This window comes from Pantherophis guttatus, chromosome 2, assembly GCF_059756535.1.
Source record: "Pantherophis guttatus breed Tessera chromosome 2, ASM5975653v1, whole genome shotgun sequence".
NCBI classification, from domain to species: domain Eukaryota; kingdom Metazoa; phylum Chordata; class Lepidosauria; order Squamata; family Colubridae; genus Pantherophis; species Pantherophis guttatus.
In genome coordinates this window covers 221,654,176-221,674,031 of record NC_142064.1, presented here as the reverse complement: position 1 = coordinate 221,674,031, position 19,856 = coordinate 221,654,176, and the positions used below count along the sequence as shown (strand labels likewise).

At 38.0% G+C, this 19,856-nt stretch overlaps 1 protein-coding gene across 33 annotated transcripts in view; it reads right to left on the bottom strand.

Annotated features, from left to right (window-relative positions):
• The window catches only part of SLMAP (sarcolemma associated protein), an 87,164-nt gene extending 67,961 nt beyond the window's left edge, over positions 1-19,203 (bottom strand). For all 33 annotated transcript variants that reach the window (XM_034436450.3, XM_034436427.3, XM_034436466.3 and 30 more), the window contains exons 1-2: positions 19,000-19,203; positions 17,453-18,829 (exon numbers count right to left, since the gene is read on the bottom strand). In XM_034436450.3, the coding sequence (XP_034292341.2) occupies positions 17,453-17,650 (198 nt within the window). In that variant the 5' untranslated portion in view covers positions 17,651-18,829; positions 19,000-19,203. The remainder of the gene's footprint in view (positions 1-17,452; positions 18,830-18,999) is intronic.
• Between the last annotated feature and the right edge of the window lie 653 nt (positions 19,204-19,856).

The window sequence follows — 19,856 nt, the reverse complement described above, 5'->3', positions numbered from 1 at the left end:
CAGATGCTTGGCAGCAGGGTGGATTTGATTTAAATTGAGTTGATTTAAATCACAATTTAAATCATGATTTAAATCACTAGTAAAAAGGCTTGATTTATATCAACTCAATTTAAATCATAATTTTTAAAGAGCAACTGTCATCTCTGCTACTCCTTTGACCCACTGTTGACTCACCGATAGTCCCAGTGTTGCAGAATATACAACCTCATGCTACATAACTAAGCTCCATTTCATGCTGAATAAACTAAATTATTTATGTATCTTAAATAGAAAACTATTTTATGATAGATTTTTACCCCCAAATTTTTTTATTAAAATAAATCCGATTTAAATTAAAAAAATCTGATTTTTTTTAAAAAATCATTGATTTTTATCCACCCTGCTTGGCAGTTGGCTCATATTTATGACGGTTGCCGTGGTCCAGGATCATGTGATCACTTTTTGTGATCTTCTGACAAGCAAAGTCAATGGGGAAGCCAGATTCACTTAACAACCATGTTTCTAATTTAACAACTGCAGCAATTCACCTAGCAGTTGTGAAAAGCAAGCCTGTAAAACGGGGCAAAACTCACTTAACAACTGCCTTGCTTAGCAAAGGAAATTTCAGGGTCAATTATGGTCCTAAACACCTAAGTACTACCTGTATAATAATCCAATAAAAAGGTGATCAGGAGATGACTGTGTGAAAGACCTTTGGAATCAGGAGCAATTGGGATACTAAATGAACTTGTTGTATAAAGGCCCACTTAACCATAGTTGCCACTTGCTCTTTGAGCAGGAGCTGTGAGTCCAAGAAGTCCCTAAGATTACATAGAAGTCTCAAATGGGGAAGTATGATCCATTAAACACCGGTGATGGAATATCCCCAGAACAGGATGGCCCAAATAAACACAGGCATTCAGTCTTGTCAGGATTGAGCCTATTTCTGTTCCTCTCAATTCAGACCAGCACAGCCTCCAGATTTTGACAGCACTGTTTGATCAGCTCAGGGTTAATATGTACAATGGGGTATCATCAGCATATTGATGTTAAATGGTCCCAAATCAATAATTGATCTCACCCAGCAGTTTCATGTAGATGTTAAACAAAAAGGGAATGACAGCCAAGTGTGAATGTCTCTCTGCCGATCCATACCAAATGAAACCAGCCACTATCAGTTCATCAAGGAAGACCAAGCTAAGAATCTCCCCTTTATTTTTGTGTGAACTACAGGGGAGTTGTCTGGGAAGTTTACTCACTCTTGCCCATACTCAGGCCCTTTGCTCCTTTTATCTGATTGTTACCTTGAGACTGGCTCTTCCTCCTTCCCTCAGGGCCATGCCTTCTTCCCTTTGTGGGCACAGAGGAAGGAGAAAAACTACTGCAAAATAAATCTTTAAGGTTCTTTCCAACACTAAGTTTCTAATTAAAAAAATATTGAATTTTAAAGACTTATCACTAGATAAGTAACTATTACAATGGATAATTTTTTACCATCTGGCAGTGGGCAGGCAAGAATCTGTTTTCAAAAGGAAGCAAAATGTCGCCCCCGAGTCACATTACTTAATTTTGGGAGCTTGGCAACTGACACATATTTACGACTATAGGATATTAGTCCAATAACCACTGTAGATTGTTTTTTTTTTTTATTGCAAAAGTTTTACAATTACATTTTCACCCCTTTTTCCCCCACCTCCCCCCCAGACTTCCCAACCTCCCTAACCCTCCCTAACCCTCCCCTCCCCCCAGACTTCCCTATAATATACTCATACTCATAAAAAACCCTTAATATAACACTTATATATAGACTTAAACCCCTCCCTCCCCTGTATAATTTTTCTCTTTACCTCATTACATTAAAATATTTCCAATACATTATTTTCAAATAAAAGCTATTTGATACTTTCTAGTTTGATATTTGTTCTGAACATATTCTATCCACCTTTTCCATTCCCATTCATAAGTCTCTTGTGAACAATCTTTTAAATATGCTGAAATCTTCGCCATCTCTGCAAAACTGGCCATCTTCAAAGTCCATTCCTCGATAGTGGGCAAAGCTTCATTCTTCCAGTATTTACCTATCAACAATCTTGCTGCTGTTATCATATACAATATCAATTTTGTTTCACCCAATGTAAAACCCTTAACTATACCCAATAAAAACAGTTGTGGAGAAAATTGAATTTTTTTCAACCACTGTAGATTGTTATTGGCGCTAATAGCTGACCCCATCCACCCAGGACATGCTGCTCCCTCCCTGGCCATCTTTTAATTCATATTACAGTATTTTCATTATTTATTTTTACTGTTTCATTGTTTTATATTTACACTTTTTAATTATTTAAATTCTACCATTGTAATCTGCCAGAGTAACCCCATGCCAAGATAAATTTAATAATAAATAAATAAATAATAGATTATAACACAAGCCACCACAAAGAGCCAGGTGGCTCAGAAACTGGGTTAAGGACCCTAAAAATTACATTGTCAACATATTGACAAAACCACAGCCATGCTAGACCTCCATCAACATCCCAGCCCAACTGATTGGGGAGCAAAATCTTCACAGCCTTCTGAAAGCATAATAGTATCAGGGTTAGCTATATCTTGGAGGGGATACTACTCCACAAAACAGAAGCCACGATAGAAAAGAAATGCTTCTTGGGGCCCACAAGATGCTGCTGCTTCACAAATGGGAACTAAAGCACACCCACTCTGTCAGATCTAGAAGGATGAACTGAAACCACTGGGGATAAGCAGTCCATAAGTAATCTAGCCCATAAAGGGTTTTAGAGGTCAACTAACATCTTGAATTGAACCCAGAAACCCACTTAAAACCAGTTCTGCTCATATAGCAATAGTGGCATATTGTGGTATATCAAACTGCAATACACCACTGTTTTAGATCAGTTTATACTTCCAAACACTCATGGACAGTTCCATGTCATGCATGTTACAACAATTTAATCAAGAGATGACTACCGCACAGGTGACTATGAGATGTACATCACAATTAAGGAATAAATATAATTGGCACACAAAATGTAACTATACAAATTGGCTAATACACTTTGTGCTATACAAACTGAATGAACAAATTTTGTAAACCTTCCTGATCACAGATACCATCTTCCCTTTGAGCAGAAGCCGCAAATCCTGTAGAATCCTCGAACTGTGCACTAATTCTGCCTCAAGAAATATGTATGCCCCTCCAGATTTTCATAAATCAGTGATGAAGTCTAGGGATGCTGTTGACCATGGTCTAGACATAGGTTATAGCAGAAGTCATGGGTTATAGCAGCACAAGCCCTATTGGTTTCCCTGGACAAGGATTTTATGATAGATAGGATATGAAGTTGCATATCTAAAGATGTCAGCACTGACACAGGGCCATGAAAGTCATTAACTGAATCAATAATCTTACCAATAGTTCTGGCCAGGCATATCACAGTCACCAGTCAAAAGTAATCAGAGAGTATGTATTTCCTGCTACTTTCTTCAATAAGTGCCCAATACCCCTTTGGCCTCTGAACCAGAAAAAAACCCTTTCAAACACTATCTTCTTCTCCACTGGCCTAATAGGCAACAGATTTAAACATTGTAAATAATTATTATTAGGGGGTATATTGTGCGCATCAGACCTTAGTAATTAATTCTCTACCAGTTTTATTTTACAGCTAGTTTTCTTGGTGAACTAAGAATGAAAAACAGTCTAACTACTTGGGTTTAGGTATTTTAACAGCATAAATGACTTGGTAAAATTAGTTTGGGTGCCTGATCAGATCTGTTCTGAGTTAAAATTAAAGTTGTGGAGGTTAGTTGACTGAGTCTATTAACTCCTTTTTTGTGTTATCACAGACTCACTCTACAGATTATTAGGGCTGCTGACAATTTTTAGCTAGCTATGTATCCACTAAGATCCAACTTGGTGTAGTAGTTAAGGCACTAGTCTAGAAACTTGGAGATGAGTTCTGGTATCACCTTGGGCTCAAAGCCAGTTATGTGACCATTGGCCAGTCACCTTCTCAGTCCTACAAAGGAGGCAAAGATAATCAATTTCTGAAAGTTCATGCCAGGAAAACTACAGAGACTTGTCTAGACAGTTTCCAAGTTTCAAATATGACTGATTGGGAGAACTAAAAAGGAAAACTACATTTTCATACTATTAAGTGAACACTTAACTAGCATGTTAATCAGAATGTCACAGAGAATTTTTTTTCAAATGTTTTGCTGAAATAAAGAGAAAGTTGTCACCATACCCAGGCCTCTACCTTAGCCCCACTTTGGTACTACTTTGGGCCAGTCAATTTCCCTAGATCCACCAAACTGGCTTGTTGATATGGGAAAAACAGAAGATAGGAACATTAGGTATATCACCTGAATTTTAGATAGGCTAAAAAAATCAAGCAATAAAATATTTTAAAAATCAAGATCCTTATAGAATTATTGTTTTACAATCTGTTCTAAAAACTTCCCAGATATAAATGTTAGACTGGTTGATCTGTAATCCCTGACTATTGTTTCCCCTTTTAAAGATAGTGGTAGTTTTTGTCCTCTTCCAGTCATATAGCTCTTCAGCTAGCTAGAAATTTTAGCATATTCAAAGGAAAACAGTATTCCTTTTCTTTTATCTCAAACTTCAATCCTTCCTCTTTTATCTTACTCTTCATAATGACAGAACACTTAAAATTTAACCACGCTATAAAGTGAGCACTTTCCTTTTTATGCATTGCCTGTAAACATTTGGCATTACCTGTAAGCATTTGTTTCACTGAACAGCACGTGCACTGATTTTTTTCTCATCTTTAATATTAATTTTATATCCCACTTTTTGCTTTAACTTTGAAAATTTAAATATAAATTGTAAGCATTTTGATTAGGTGTTGGCTACTTACAGGTAATTAGATATTTTAAATACCTAAGATTGTTCAAGTCTTAAGCAAAAACCTTTATATAATTTAAACATGTAAATTCAGAGAATAAACTATATAGAATTCTTGGTGCTCTCTAGACTTGGTTGTTTATTTGCAGGCATTTCATTTCTGAGCTAAATAACTGATGATGATGGTAACTGCAAGCAAGCAAGCAATCAAGCACAGAGACACCTTCCAAGAACTCTACAATTCAACCCCGAGTTACAGATATCTCTTTCTATTGGAACTATATGCTAAGATATACAGAAATATGCTCCTTCTCCCTTGCCATTTCAAATGTATCTAACAAATTCATTTCCTAATGTTATATTGCTATTAGCAGTTATTCCTTGTTAATTTACAGAGTTAAGAAAAAAAACATTGTCAATTTTCAATGTTCAAAGATAAAACAGTGTTCTCTATTTGTGGAGGAAAAAACAGCTATGGATTGGTCCAGAAAGTCTATGATGCCTCTCCTCAAAAGCATTTGATGCCATCTCATTAGGCCCATCCCCATTCCAACCCATTTTCTTTAAATGACTTTAGCCTTATCAGGTTTTTGCAGAAACCCATGCTTTTTGATAAAATGAAAGCAACTGCATATAAAATCATTATCTACTATGTCCTTTTGCCCTAATGACTTGTTTCAAAAGACACCATTACTTGCAATTTATTTCCTTGTTACTAGTCTCATCCATCATGATTTCTGTACTGGGGGGGGGGAGTTTACACACACATATATAGACACACAAATGACCCAAAAGAAATGTGCTACATAACCTGTCTTTGCTGTAATTAAAGTTAATTCAGTTAAGTGGAGTTACTTTATATGCAAAGCATTGAAAGTCTAAATAAATACAGATGCCCTTCCGTTTATCATGTCACCAGCTCAGTGAAGCAAATAACATCTAAACCAGTCAATCTAAAATTCAGGGAAAAAAGAAAGATTAATTATTTGATTAAACCAAACTTAAACTTTTTTTGAGGGTTCACATACAGCAAGAGAGCAATAACTGTAAAAGCAGTTTACTAGTCTGTGATTGATTGATTGATTGATTGATTGATTGATTGATTGACTGACTATTAGGCTGACAAAAAAGCATGGTAAGGACCTCAAACCTGCAACCCTAGTTGGGGTAAATCAAGACTAGCATTTCCTACTACCACTGCAATAGCTCCTCCCTATTATAGATTTAGAATGGGAAACACAGCATTCAGGCAACAGAGGCTAGCCTCACAATGAAATGCCCAAGCCTGTCAAAGTGCTACTCATACATGGAGCTGCATAAGAAAGAGCTAAGGGGGTTGGAAATGTCCCAATCCTATCTGGAGGATTGTAGCAGAAATGGCAATGACAATGAACAGTTCCTGCATCTGGTTGAAGCTGTGAGATGATCATACTCCTTTACCCTCTACGGGTGTTTCACAGCAGAGCAATATTACAATTAGTAATCCCAGTATAGGAAAACAAAGCAAGAGTAAGGAGAACAGGTGAATTAATCTATCTCCATACCAGAGCCTGTCCAACATATGCCCAGTCCAATGTCTGTAGAAACCCTGAATCATCACTGTGCAACTATCAATGTTATTGAATATACTTGGCCATTCTATCACACACTTCATCTTTTATTGAATAGCCCAACTTCTAAAGGCACAGTCAAATTCTGCCAGTATTCTCCCTTCTGCTAGCTTTTGCTGATATTAGCACTGCTATTCAGGAAGCACAACATACTATTAATCTACATCACCATTGAAAAAATAAACAGAATAGTGCATTTGCGCTAAACTCCAGATCATTCTTTTCTAGCCTCATAAATTTAAGTCAGAAATAATTTCTGCCATTTAAGCAATTTGTTACCTAATGGATTGATATAAATGAGTTAGGATTAGAGATTAAAAGTGTAAATAGCTTGGGGGAAGGAGGAGGTGGAGGAGAGAAATTATTATGGAAGAAAAAAGTGGGAAAATTTTTTCACAGAAATAGAAATTGAATTCAGTGCCTTATTTATCAGTATATGGTTCCTGTTCCCAAAGAATACAGGAAATCCCTGACTTACAACTGTAACTGAGCCTGACAATTATGAATAAGTCATGACAGTCATAAAGTGGGTCACATGTGATTGACCAATTTACCATCTTTTTTTGCCATGGTTGTTAAGCAAACACCACAGTTACTAAGCAAGCAGCACAGTCATTAAGCAAATCCATTGTTCACCATGGCCCCATTTTTGCCAGAAACCAGAAGTAAATACCGTTTTCCCAGCAAAAACTTTGTAAATCACAATCAAGTGCCTGCAGGACATGTCCAAACAGCTGTAAAGGCTGGCCAATTGCAGAGCATGCAAAATGTAGCCATTTTGGTTCTAGAATTTTGGAACTGGGTTGTAAGTAGCTTTTAGAAGGTCCATCATAACTTCAAACAATCACTACATGAGCCATTCTAAATTGAGGACTATCTGTATTGTATCTGATAGCACTACTACATGAATCAGTATTATTTGATTTCCATAGCTTCCTATCTCAACAAGTGACTCTGGGCAACGTACATCATAATACATAAAAACAATTTTAAAAATTAAAACAATCCAAAATAAATATGTGTGGCATTAAGTAAAGCTGTTACTAAGGTTATTAATGCAACTAAGAAACGGGGCCATAGCACACTGGTGCCCTAGACACACAACCAAGTTTCTAAGGATTTACAAAAGGCCACAGGGTTGGGTTCATCCTAATATCTAAAGAGAGAATATTCCAAAAGGCAAGGGCTATGGCAGACAAGGCACATCTCCTTGTCCCCAGTGGACAGCCCTTGCAGCATGTCAAATCTTCCTGACTGAATTAGACAGGGAGAAACAACTGGGAGAAGACGTTTACATAACCCAATATCAGCTGCATATACATTTATATATTTTTATAAATAATGTAAAGAAACAAATAAATAAATACCTATGATATGAATAACACACCAGCATTCACAATACTAGTCTCCTTGCTAGTCTAGGAGTGTTTTGTTTTGTTTTGTTTTGTTTTGTTTTGTTTTGTTTTGTTTTTGTTTTTATTAAATTTATATACCGCCCTACTCCCGAAGGACTCAGGGCGGTGAATAGGCACAAAATAAAATACATCGATACAAAAGTTAGAAACATAATTAAAACCAGATTAAATAATTTAGTCCGAGACAATTAAAAATCCCAATAAATTTCGATTTAAAAGTATTTTAAAACAGGGGAGAAAATTAGGCCAGGCCAGCTTGCTGAAATAGGAGGGTCTTAAGAGCATGGCGGAAAGTGCGCAGATCCAGGATCTCTGGGGGGAGCTCATTCCAGATAGTAGGTGCCCCCACAGAGAAGGCCCTCGCCCTGGGGGCCGCCAGTCGACATTGTTTGGCTGACGGCACCCGGAGGAGCCCCTCTCTATGAGAGCGTACCGGCCGGTGGAGGCTGTTTGTGGTAGTAGGCGGTCCCGTAAATAACCAGGTCCTAAGCCATGGAGCACTCTAAAGGTGATGACCAAAACCTTGAAGCGCACCTGGAAGATCACCGGGAGCCAGTGCAGCTCGCGCAGGAGAGGTGTCACACGGGAGCGCCATGTTGCTCCCATAACCACCCGCGCGGCCGCACTCTGCGCCACTTGGAGCCTCTGGGTGCTCCTCAAGGGGAATTGAATACATACCTACCCTTAGGCATGGCCTTTACCATGTAATATATAAGACCCACTCCCCTTCTTAGGCAACAGAAAAAGTTTTGATCTTTGAAAAGGCAGACCTCTGGAGATTTGAAACAAGAAGTTTTTCTGCCTGAGTTCAGAAAGCAGGAAGAATGCACCGTCTCTTCAGCGGATTGATAAATGATTGGAGGAGTTATCCCAAGTACACAGAGTAAATCTAGGGACAAAGGACTACATAATTCAGCTTAAGAAACAAATAGCTGCTTTAGTTAGACACTGCATTAATTCTATTTTTTTTGCTTCTGAGGGTTATCATTCTCCAGATATTTCCCTAGGCAAGTAGAACCCGCTGTGCAATTTCAGACTATTTTCCAAAAGATTTGTCTTCTCTATTAACTTATTGTGAACTGAAAATCTAGCCTTCTAATTATAGTGGACCACCACTATCTTATGTGCCAATAAGTTAATGGTCTGTCAACTCACTGTTCAGGTCTGGCTGCACAAGGAGGACCTAGGGAGGTTGGAGCACGTCCCAGCCCTGGCTGTGATAGTGCCTCAATGCAGAGCTGCACCTCTCTGAAGTCATAGCAAGGAAAAGGAAGCAGCAAGGCAGCGGCTCCTCAGATGGTCATACTTTTTCACTCTCCAAGGGAGGGGGAGAAGGGGAGAGAGAGAGAGAGAAAGAACCAGAGATGGGCGGACAGCAGATTTCTACTATTTTCTTTCCAGAAAAGGTTGCCAAGTTATATACTACTTCTGCAAAAAAATACTAGCAATGTTTGGAAACAATATATAGTTTTCTGAAATTAACAAATTAATATTGATATCATGGCTGACATGAATAATTGCAAGTAAGACTAAGGATGCAGTCATCTCAGGATGTAAAACTAAATATTGTTCTAGTAGTTAATTAAAAATGCTGCCAGCTAAATTGCCAAAATGAAATGATTTTCTTTTATAGGAAATGTGGCTTTATTTATTAAGTGTATGATTAATGGACTATCAGATATTCATTTCCTCATTTTGACTTGGTAAGGACTTTTGTATCAACATGCAAAAAGGCTTCAATGTTATCTTTACACTAATGAACCAGTTCTCAGGCATCATGTGTGATGTTTTGACTTTGAAATCCTTAGGTCAAAGCATTATTTTTGAACTCGTATCACTTGTTTAACTATGATTCAGAAGCAAGGTCTTTGTGAGATGATGATGATGATGATGATGATGATGATGATGATGATGATGATGATATTCCCTCAAGAGAGTTCTGACATAGAAGGAAGGAGAAATTTTCTGATAGTGAGAACAATTAATCAATGGAATAGCTTGCCTCCCAGAGTTGTGGGTGTTCTCTCACTGAAGGTATTTTTTAAAAAAACTGGACAACCATTTGACTGGGATAGTATAAAGTCTCCTGCCTTGAGCAGGAGATTGGACTAGAAGACCTCTGAGATCCTTTACAGTCCTATGATAGTTGTTGTTTTTTTGTTCAACTTCAAGTGACTTAACAGATACTATTTTCTCTGTGGGAGAATTAGCCAACATTAAAGCAAAGAATCCAATGTTTATTTATCTCCAGAGGTGTTGGGTCCAAAGTATTAGGACCACATGTTAAGTACAGAACATTTATTCAATCTAGTCAACTAATGGTCAACACTAAATTTGCACTAGATAGGATCAACAGAATTCAGAGGTGTGGAGAATGGACTTGGATTGTTTGTGGCATCTGTAAAGATGACATATTTAACTTTGTTTGTCAGCTCTGCCTGCTCTTCTCCTACAAGGGATACATTTCTTGAACCACATCCTGAATCCCAAACTGCTATATGTTTGAAATCCTAAGTGAAGTCTGTATTTCTTCTTGGCTCTAGGTACTTTGGACAATTTTCAATTGTTATATTCAATATGGGCAGATCTTAATTACACAATTCCAATGTTCATTAGCAAATCGTTCTTCAGAAGAGGCAGATCTTGGTTGCACCTGCATGTGGAAACCATTATTGTATAGTATGCATATCTAAATATCATGTTTTGGTAAACCTTGGCTTATAGTTTACCATTATGTGCAAATCAACCCACTACAGTTTGTTCAATAAATCATGGCTGAAAGTCATAGCTTAGTACAATGTACGAAGCTAATCTACAGTAATTTGTTTAATTCTGTTGACTAAAAAATTGGTTGGATTATATGCAAAGCACTAAATCACAAACCTACTGTTCATAATAGTTAGGTTTAGCAGTACAATGTGTGAACCTAAACATATCACAATATAGTTGTGTGTGATCTGTTAACTCAGTGCACCAAATGTTAAATATATGAGGGTACCTATATTTAACATTAGCCGACGTGTCAATCAGAATAAAAAGGTATTTGTTTTTCCTTACTTTGAAATAAAATAAAAATACTAAAGGTGTACAAAACATTTCATGATTCTGCGTTCAGAACAGGCTGTTCCAAACACTGAAACTAATCCTATGGTACTCCAATGTTGACAGAAGTACTATTTCCATCCTAATTATAAAGCAGTTATATCAATCTGATTGATATAATCATACAGAGCAGGCATAATATATCTTTCTTCTCTCCTGTGAAAGCTTATAGTAAAATTTGTAGTAAACTTCTATGATTAATTATTACTGTCATTTAATTTTCCCATTTAAATTTAATATGATCTCCACATTTTGGGTTCTCTTAATATATTCCAATAAATATATAGATATAAGCAGGAATGTTTGACAACAGTTTAATTACAAGTGTATTTTGTTGCTTGCTGAGCTACTGTACTAAGGATGGTAGGGACGACGCTCTGAGAGATGCTCTTTCAGAACTTGACTGCTTGCACCACAATAAGCACTGACAGCTTCCATAATAGTCCCTTCCTGTTGCATGAGGCTAGGCTGGATTAGTAAGGGTGGCTACTGAGCTTCATTTTTCTGTCACTTCCTGTTTGGACTGGGCACAGAATCTTAATGTTAGGTTATGTAAAATGCTGGATGAAATATTTTGTGATAATATTATTGGTGCTGTTAGTATTACTAATCAATTGTGGTAACATTAATAATGTTATGTACAAATGAGAATTACAGAAAGTAATAACTAATATTGAATATTAATAATATTTCATATCATTAGTTATTTTTTGTAATTCTGATTTATATACAATTATGTTTTAAATGAACAATGAGGTAAGGGCATATTTAGATTTTGTATGTAAACTATATCATACAATATGAAGAGAAACAAGAGTTTTATATTTAAATTGCCTTATATAAACTGCTTTGAACAATTTGTGGAAAAATTGTATATAAATAAATATATTACTAAAGTAACTATGATTAATATGAAAAAAATGACCAATCTCAGAAACAACAAATTATGCATCCCTAAAACGTTATGTTTGAATCAGTCACTCTCTCTGAGACCAACTCATCTCACAGGACTGTTGTGACGATAATAGAAGGAAAAAGGAGTATAAAATATGTTCACCACCTTAAGTTGTTTATAAAGGCAGTATATAAATAAAATAATAAATAAGTAATTTTTTCTTCAAATGTAAGCATTCTAGATAGCTAACACAGAGCTCATTTTAATGCTTTTTACCTAAAAGAACCAATTTCTGGTTCCACAACACAAGAAATATAGTAATTCTAGTATTAAATGGTGCAGCAAAACTGATATGTTCATGGAAGCCAGAGCACACACACTGCACATACAGCACCACAACTGGCCCGTGGACAAGAGGCTATAGATTAATAATAATAAGAAAACAATGAAACTTGACAGAAATAAAATTGTTTGGGTATCTGCTATAACTAATCAATATCTTTTAAACTATTTATATTTTCATAGCAATTTTATGGCTTTGGGGCCTAAACATTATCAGTTTTATTTGTCCACCGTTGTTACAAGAACAGAATTTTTAGCATTGACTGATTATTTGAGATTATCCTCTTCTCCATTGTCTATGTATGCATATGCAAATTAACACATGCTTTTATCAATTAAAATTGATAGCGTTCTAATGTTTTCACGAAAAGTTATTGTAAGTCAACATTTGAATTAACATTAACTAAAAATGCTTAATGACCATTTTAAATCAACACTGGAAAGCTAAAAGATGAACTTTTGAGAGATATATAAAATTTCATTAAATTGTCCAGGTTCAAGAAAACTAAAGCTATGTGAATATACTGGAGCATCTCCAACAATTGCTGTATTAGCTCTGCAGCAATGACTACATTAGTACCTCTGCAGGAAAATCCTGATCAGTACGCAGTAACATCTCCCAGCTATTAATTGCTGATGTCACTTCTCTTCCAAATTCTAAAATAAAATACTGTTAACAGTAAAGCTGTTTTAATTTAATATAAAAGGAACAATTTTCTCCTCTTGTAACTAATGCTTTCTCTGTAAATTACTAACTAGACACTGCTTCTGAGAACTTTCAATATCTGGAAAAAGAAATCCCTTTCAACACTTAGGAACACAGATTAAATCTGATCAAAATATACTTTTTATCCCAGAATAATTACTCAGACTTCTTATTGATGAAACTTTGGTTGTTTAAGATATTGTAATGCATTACATGTTAGGTGTTCCCCATAAATATTCTTAAATCAGAAATATTCAACTCTTAATATGTTTAATAGTTACAGATTTACCATTCATCAGGTTTAGTATAAATGTGGCAAAAGCCTGAACTCTGGTCTGATGTTAATTTACTGTGTACAAGTATTCAGATGTAATATATAGAATATTTAGTAACTGACAAGTGATATTCCAGGGTCATTATTGTCTTGATAATGAGAAACTGACTATAGATCACAGAACACAATTGCACAAGATACAATGTATTTGCCCAGACTGCTTTCTTTAACAGAATCTAAATATGTAAACATAAGCATAGCAAGGATCACCTTTCTGCCAACATTTCTGCTACACAATAGAGCTGTGATGGCGAACCTCTTAGACACTGAATGTCCAAACTGAAAGGTGTGTGCGCACACATATGCGTGGGCATGCACGAACATACACTGACATGCGTGGACATGCGTGCATGCGCAACAGAGACCCGAAGACCAACTGGCCAGTGGGAGGCGGGGCATCCCAATACCAGCACCGCAGGAAGAGGTAAGATCTTTTTCTTTCATGAGCTTCTGTTTCGTCATTTGCATAGAAACAGAAACTCACGAAAGAAACACCAGGGAAATTTGACCTGGGGCGCACATGCCAGCAGAGAGGGCTCTGCGTGCCACCTCTGGCACGCGTGCCATAGGTTCGCCATCACAGCAACAGAGAATACAGGTTAGACAAATCATTCTAGTGCCAGCAGTCACTGAGGTCAATGGGATATCTGGGGCCAAAGCATGCCAGAGACTCCAAACAATAATGTGAAATCTGTCTTTTTATCCTTGTGCAATGTCAAAAATCTCAAGGATGATTGTTAGTTAAAACTATGGTAGCACCTAATACTTTTTATCACTACTGTGACTATGCCAGATGAATAGAGTACAAGTGTGGCCTTATTATCTTTCAAGGCCATCATGGAGGATAGCAATCCTGCAGATACCAACTACGAAAGCATTAAAAGGCCTACTGTTTAAATTCAGATTAAACAGCTCTCAATCTCATTTCAACCATTACAATATGTGTGCTTTCCAAATTTAACTGTTTACAACTGTATGGTAGCTCCACTCTTCTCTATTCCTATTTTCAAGAGTTCATAATGTTGAATTACCATATTTTTTGCACTGTAAGACACACTCCACCCTCCCCCCCTATATTCTTATAGAGCAAATATTGCAGTGGGGAGGGTTGGTGCAGTGGTGATGTTCTCTGCCACCGCCTGTCATCACCGCCGTCACTAGGGAACACTGGAGCCTTCACTACTGAGCAGTTGATTGGCGGTTGGATTGGCCCAGAATACCACTGATCAGCTGTTCTAGGCAGCAGGGATTGCCACTGCCGCCACTGATTGCCGCCGATTGCCACTGCCAATCGCTGTCGCCAAATGGTAGCGATAGGCAGTGGTGGCGATAGGCAGCAGCGATCCCTGCTGCTTAGAACAGCTGATCAGCAGTATTCTGGGAGGCCGATTCAACCGCCAATCAGCTGCTCAGCAGTGAAGGCTCCAATGTTCCCTGCCGGCGGCAGAAATTCAGCTCAGTTGACCAGTGTGGGCACAACGGAGTGGAGCCCTAATGAGCTACGTGCTGGGGCTGCAATAATGTGCTGAAGCTGACCAGGCTGTTTGCTGTTTGCTGCAAGGACGCTAGCCAGATGAATACCGGATGGATGTTGAGAGGCAGAGGCAGATTTTTTTTTCTCATTTTCCTCTTCTAAAGCTAATCTGCGTCTTATGGTCCGGTGTGTCTTATAGTGTGAAAAATGCAGTATGTTCAAGAGGGCAAAGATAAGGAGGATACATGTAGCAGAGCAGTTCACTGTGAACTAGGATAAATACCTGTGACAACTTGTAGGAAGATAACGTCAAGTAAGTGCATCCACTTGAGACTGAGGTGAAAATGGACAACTAAATAAAGCAGAGTATGCAAAATCTCTTATTTGTTCCAAGATTGCAGTAGCCATATTGAAACTAGAAATTGTACCTCAGCTGAACAATCTGCTACTATGCAACACTGTAGTATAGTTTTAAAATAATGTATAGAATAAATTATGACAAAGATATAGACGCATACTTGCAGAAAGTATTTCAGCATATTCAGTCTAACTAGAGAGATTGATTTTAAGACTGAAGACAGATTATACAGACAAATTAACCAGTATTATTTTAATACTTTGTTCCTTATTTAATGTTAATTTTCACCATTAAAAATGATTCAAAGTGGAACCTTTAAAATATTACAAAAAATGTGACTGGATTCTGTATTTTGAACTGTTAATTTGCACCTTAAATACAAGTTACTCTACATTAAAGTCACATGACATTCATGTTACAACTTATTCAACTTTCAGTTTGTTCTGTTTTTTTTCTATTGCATAATGTACAGGAAAATAAACATGCTTATCATGTCCATGTCGTACTGTGCCAGGTGGTAATTTTTGCTAATATATTAATTAATAGCCTTCAGTAAAATAAATGAAAAGAGTGAAAGTGTTTTCAAAATAATAAATGTATTATACCTGAAAGCACACTAAAAACTTACTAAAATACTACAGGTAATCCTCAACTTACAACCATTCTTTAGTGACTGGTTGTAATCACTAAATGACTGTTCAAAGTTACAAAAGCACTGAAAAAAGTGACTTAATTATTTTTTACACTTATGACCATTGTAGTATCCTCATAGTCACTTGATCAAAATTTGGATGCTTGGCAACTGACATGTATTTATGACAGTTGCAGTGTCCCGGGGTCATGTGATCACCTTTTGCAACCTTCTGACAAGCAAAATCAATGGAGAAGCCAGATTCACTTAACAACCATATTACTAACTTAACAGTGATTCACTTACCAACAGTGGCAAAAAAGGTCTTAAAATGGGGCAAAACTTACTTAACAACTGTCTTGCTTAGCAAGGGAAATTTTGGGGTCAATTTTGTGGTCATAAATTGAGGAGTACCAGTACTTTAATGAATGTAATTACAACTTGGATAGCTAAAGCATTGATGTGAACATATTACAACATCTGAATATTCTATTTTAGTTTCTACTTGAGAAAGATAGGTATTATGCTATGCTTAACATTTAAAGAGTATCTGCCTTTATACCACAAAAACTTCTAATATAAGCTAAAGCTAAAAGCTAAAATAATATAGAATGCCTATGCAACCCAACAAAAATCTTATGTTGAAAAAAGAAGTTTTTACAAGAAGCCTAGACTTCTCATTGTACCTTTCAGGAAATGACTGACATGTTTTAGATGATATTAGTCACAAGTTTGATCACACCAAACTCAATCAGTTGAGAACTTAGTTATGACTTACCTTATGTACCACTGATTTAAAAAGTCTAATTTGTATACAACCCACTGTACCTATTCCATTATGATACTAATAGAACATAAAACTACAATACACTGTACAGGTATTTCCAAATTTTTGTGTTAAATACTTAAAATTAAATTGTGTATTCTTAAAACTGGAACATTCTTGCTTAAATATATTTTAAAACATACAAAGCAAATAAAGATACATTGCTCAGATATAATCAGTTATATTTTATGAAGGGTGAATATAACAATTACCCAAAGGAATCCTCAATAAAATGTGCATCTGCTTGCCATGTAAAGTTGGAGGTTTAAATTATAACTTCAGGATACTAAAAAATTACTTCACTTAAGTATTGCTTTCCTCAGAATGACAAGCAAAAAACTAGCTGCATCATTAGCTACAGCATTCAATTTTTAAAAACTGGAACATTTGTCCAATTTTAAACCGTATTACAATCAAAAAAACCATTTAAGCATAGATAGTGAAGATAAAAATTGATTTCTTTTTTAAATTAAAAGATTTATTAGAGAACCAATGACTAAGGTACTTCTAATCAGGCATGGAAATATCTGCTATTCTTCAGACATCAAATTATATAGTATTAAAGCAGTGTTGGAGACAATAAGTCAATAGTACTGTTTGAGATGGATGTGCAGTATCTGCATACAAGCCATTTCTCAGTTTCAAGTATATAATAGCGCAATAAGATTGTTGTCAGAATAAATTCAACAATTATTTTTAAACACTTTACCAGCTAATATGGCCTATTTATTGATAAGTAATTTCTTAAAAACCAATGCCTTGGGCAAAATTTTATAAAATCTGAAACAAGTAAATCAACATTTCAGTCTTCGAAGAGTTAGCAATACTAAAGTAACTAAAACCGATACTAAAGAAAGCATGTTCATTAAATTTTCTTGAGAAATTTAAAATGTCTTACCTTTCCAGTCTTGTGGTCAAACCAGACAAGTGCATGATTCCTAGACAGGACTTTACAGTCAAAGGTGGCATTATTTTGAGCTGGTCGACATCGAGCCACTGATCGTCCAATTTTGACAGGCTCATCCAGGTAGACATGGCGTTCTTGAAATGGATGGGAGTTCGGGCGGCAAGTAAAGATAGCCAAGGCTGAAGGCATTGAGGATAGATATGTGGTGCCACACCAACCAGGAAAGAAGAGAAACTCTTCTTGATCCAAGCCCCGCTCCACAGTTGATAAGCAAAGCTCCCACTATACTTCACATTAAAGCAGGACAAACATTACCTGCCATCAAGATCTAACAACTCATACCTCCAGTCTGTGAACTAACGCAGGCAATAATCCAACAGAGAAGCCCCATTGTTTTCTTTAAAAAAGGTTTGTAGCAAGTTTAAGAAGTTCCACTTTAATCCATCTCCCTCAATGATGTGAACAAGCGTATGACCACTCCAAAGAGAAACAAAACTTGTTCAAATTAAGGTGGAGATAGTTATAAATCCAAGCGAATGACTCACACAAAAAATACTTGTTTGGGATGTACGCACTCTTATCCTCTTCCGTAATCGCTGCCCAAGCTTTTCTTCACCAGAGAAACAATAAAAATTTCAAGAGAACGGGACGGAAGAGGTTTACAAGACAGGCGTTAAGAACTGGAGAATGATCCAGGGATAAGTCTGTGGTTCATCCCTTTCACACATCAGCAGGATCAGGAAAGGGAGGATGCCTTGCTAAAAAAAAAAAACACAAAAAACCAGGTTCTCCCCCTCCCTAGGCAGCATAGGCCCAGACTCCAATTTTCAAGGAGCCAACGGAAACCCCAGCGCGATCATTAAGGAAATGCAAGTATTTCCCCATACATCTTAGCGCAATACACCTGGCTACATATCCGAGCCACTGAATAACACGGGTCTTCTCGAGCAGAGAGAGAGGGAGAAACGGACAGGAGGCTGATCAGCCAGATGCGGACGTCGGATCAAAGCAGGGGCTCTATTGGGGTCCCTTCCGCTGAAGGTCTAAACCAACGCAGATAACTTATCGGCGAAAAGGGGAGGAAGCCACCCGGCGGCTCTCGCTGTGGAGGTCTCGGGGCAAACGGCGGCAGAATCTCCTCAGGAAACTGGGAGGGCGAAGGCCGGTGAAACCGCGGGCGACGAAGAGTCGGGACTGCAGGTGGCTGCGAAAGGAGAGTAAAAAAAAAAAATTCACTCCCTTCCTGAGGCGCCTTTTGCTCGCCTTGCCGGAGCTCTGTCCCGCTGCCGCCCCGGGAGAGGCCTGGAGGCCGGACGCCTTACGAGCTGGGTGTCAAGCGGCCGCCGTCCACGAAAACTTTCCCTCGACCTGTAAAATCAAAACAAACCCGGTCAGCCTTCGGGGCTCAGGCGGGCCGTGGCTCGAACGTCCCTCGCGGGGTTTCTCGGCTCGCTCGAGGCGCGCAGGGCGAAAGGACAGCGGGACGCCCGAGCCTCAGCGCCCTCCGCCCGCCCGCCTGCTCGCCCGCGCGCTCTTACCTTCCCAGCAGCAGCAGGAGCGGCCATACTGACTGGAAACCTACCCGGTGTAGCAGCCGCCGCTGCCGCCGCCGCCGCCGCCGCGCTGCCGGGGAGGGGAAAAGGGAATGAGAGGGGTGGAGCTGCCTTGCGATGGGCCTGACCAAAAGAAAGGCTGACGGCCAGCCAAGCGCTCTACGCAGGCGCGGACTAGGAACGCGCGACAGGGAGGCATGCGCACAGGGAACCTCTGAAGCTCTTGGTTGGAGACTGGCAAGCCGTGGTTGCCCATACCCTGGGAATGCGCTGCTGGCTCTGTTTCCGGGTAGTTTAAAAAAAAAAAAAAAGGGTAAAAGCTCACGAGAGGACTAAATGGAAAGGCCTCGGCGCCCAAAGGAAATTTAAGTTCTGCAGATACTGGGGTGAGAAAGCTGGTGAGAAAGCATCACGTTGAATGGCGAGGGGTGGAAAAGCGGGCAGCCAATAGCTTTACCTGAGGAAGACGGGAAAATTGGATATCGTTACTCCACGGAACGAGTGGGAAAACTTTTATTTCACACCTTTGGAAATGCCAAAGAGGCATAGCTCTTGCGAAATCGTTGCAGCAAGAAATCGAGGCGGAGACCGTGTACAGTATTCATTTAGCTGGGAGTAATTAATTCCACATAAAATGGAGGCTTCTTAGTGTATCAGTAAATACTATAATATACACGGGTGTATATATATATATATTATAACTGTTTATTAAGCAGTTTTTTATTCGTTCCCTGAGATTTATTCCAGTGTAAGTGCGGATCAGTTTGCAGATAGTTCTTTAGTCCTTCGTTCCCTTTGCCACAAATGCCTCCTGTATTTTCAACAATGATACCAGGAGGAGA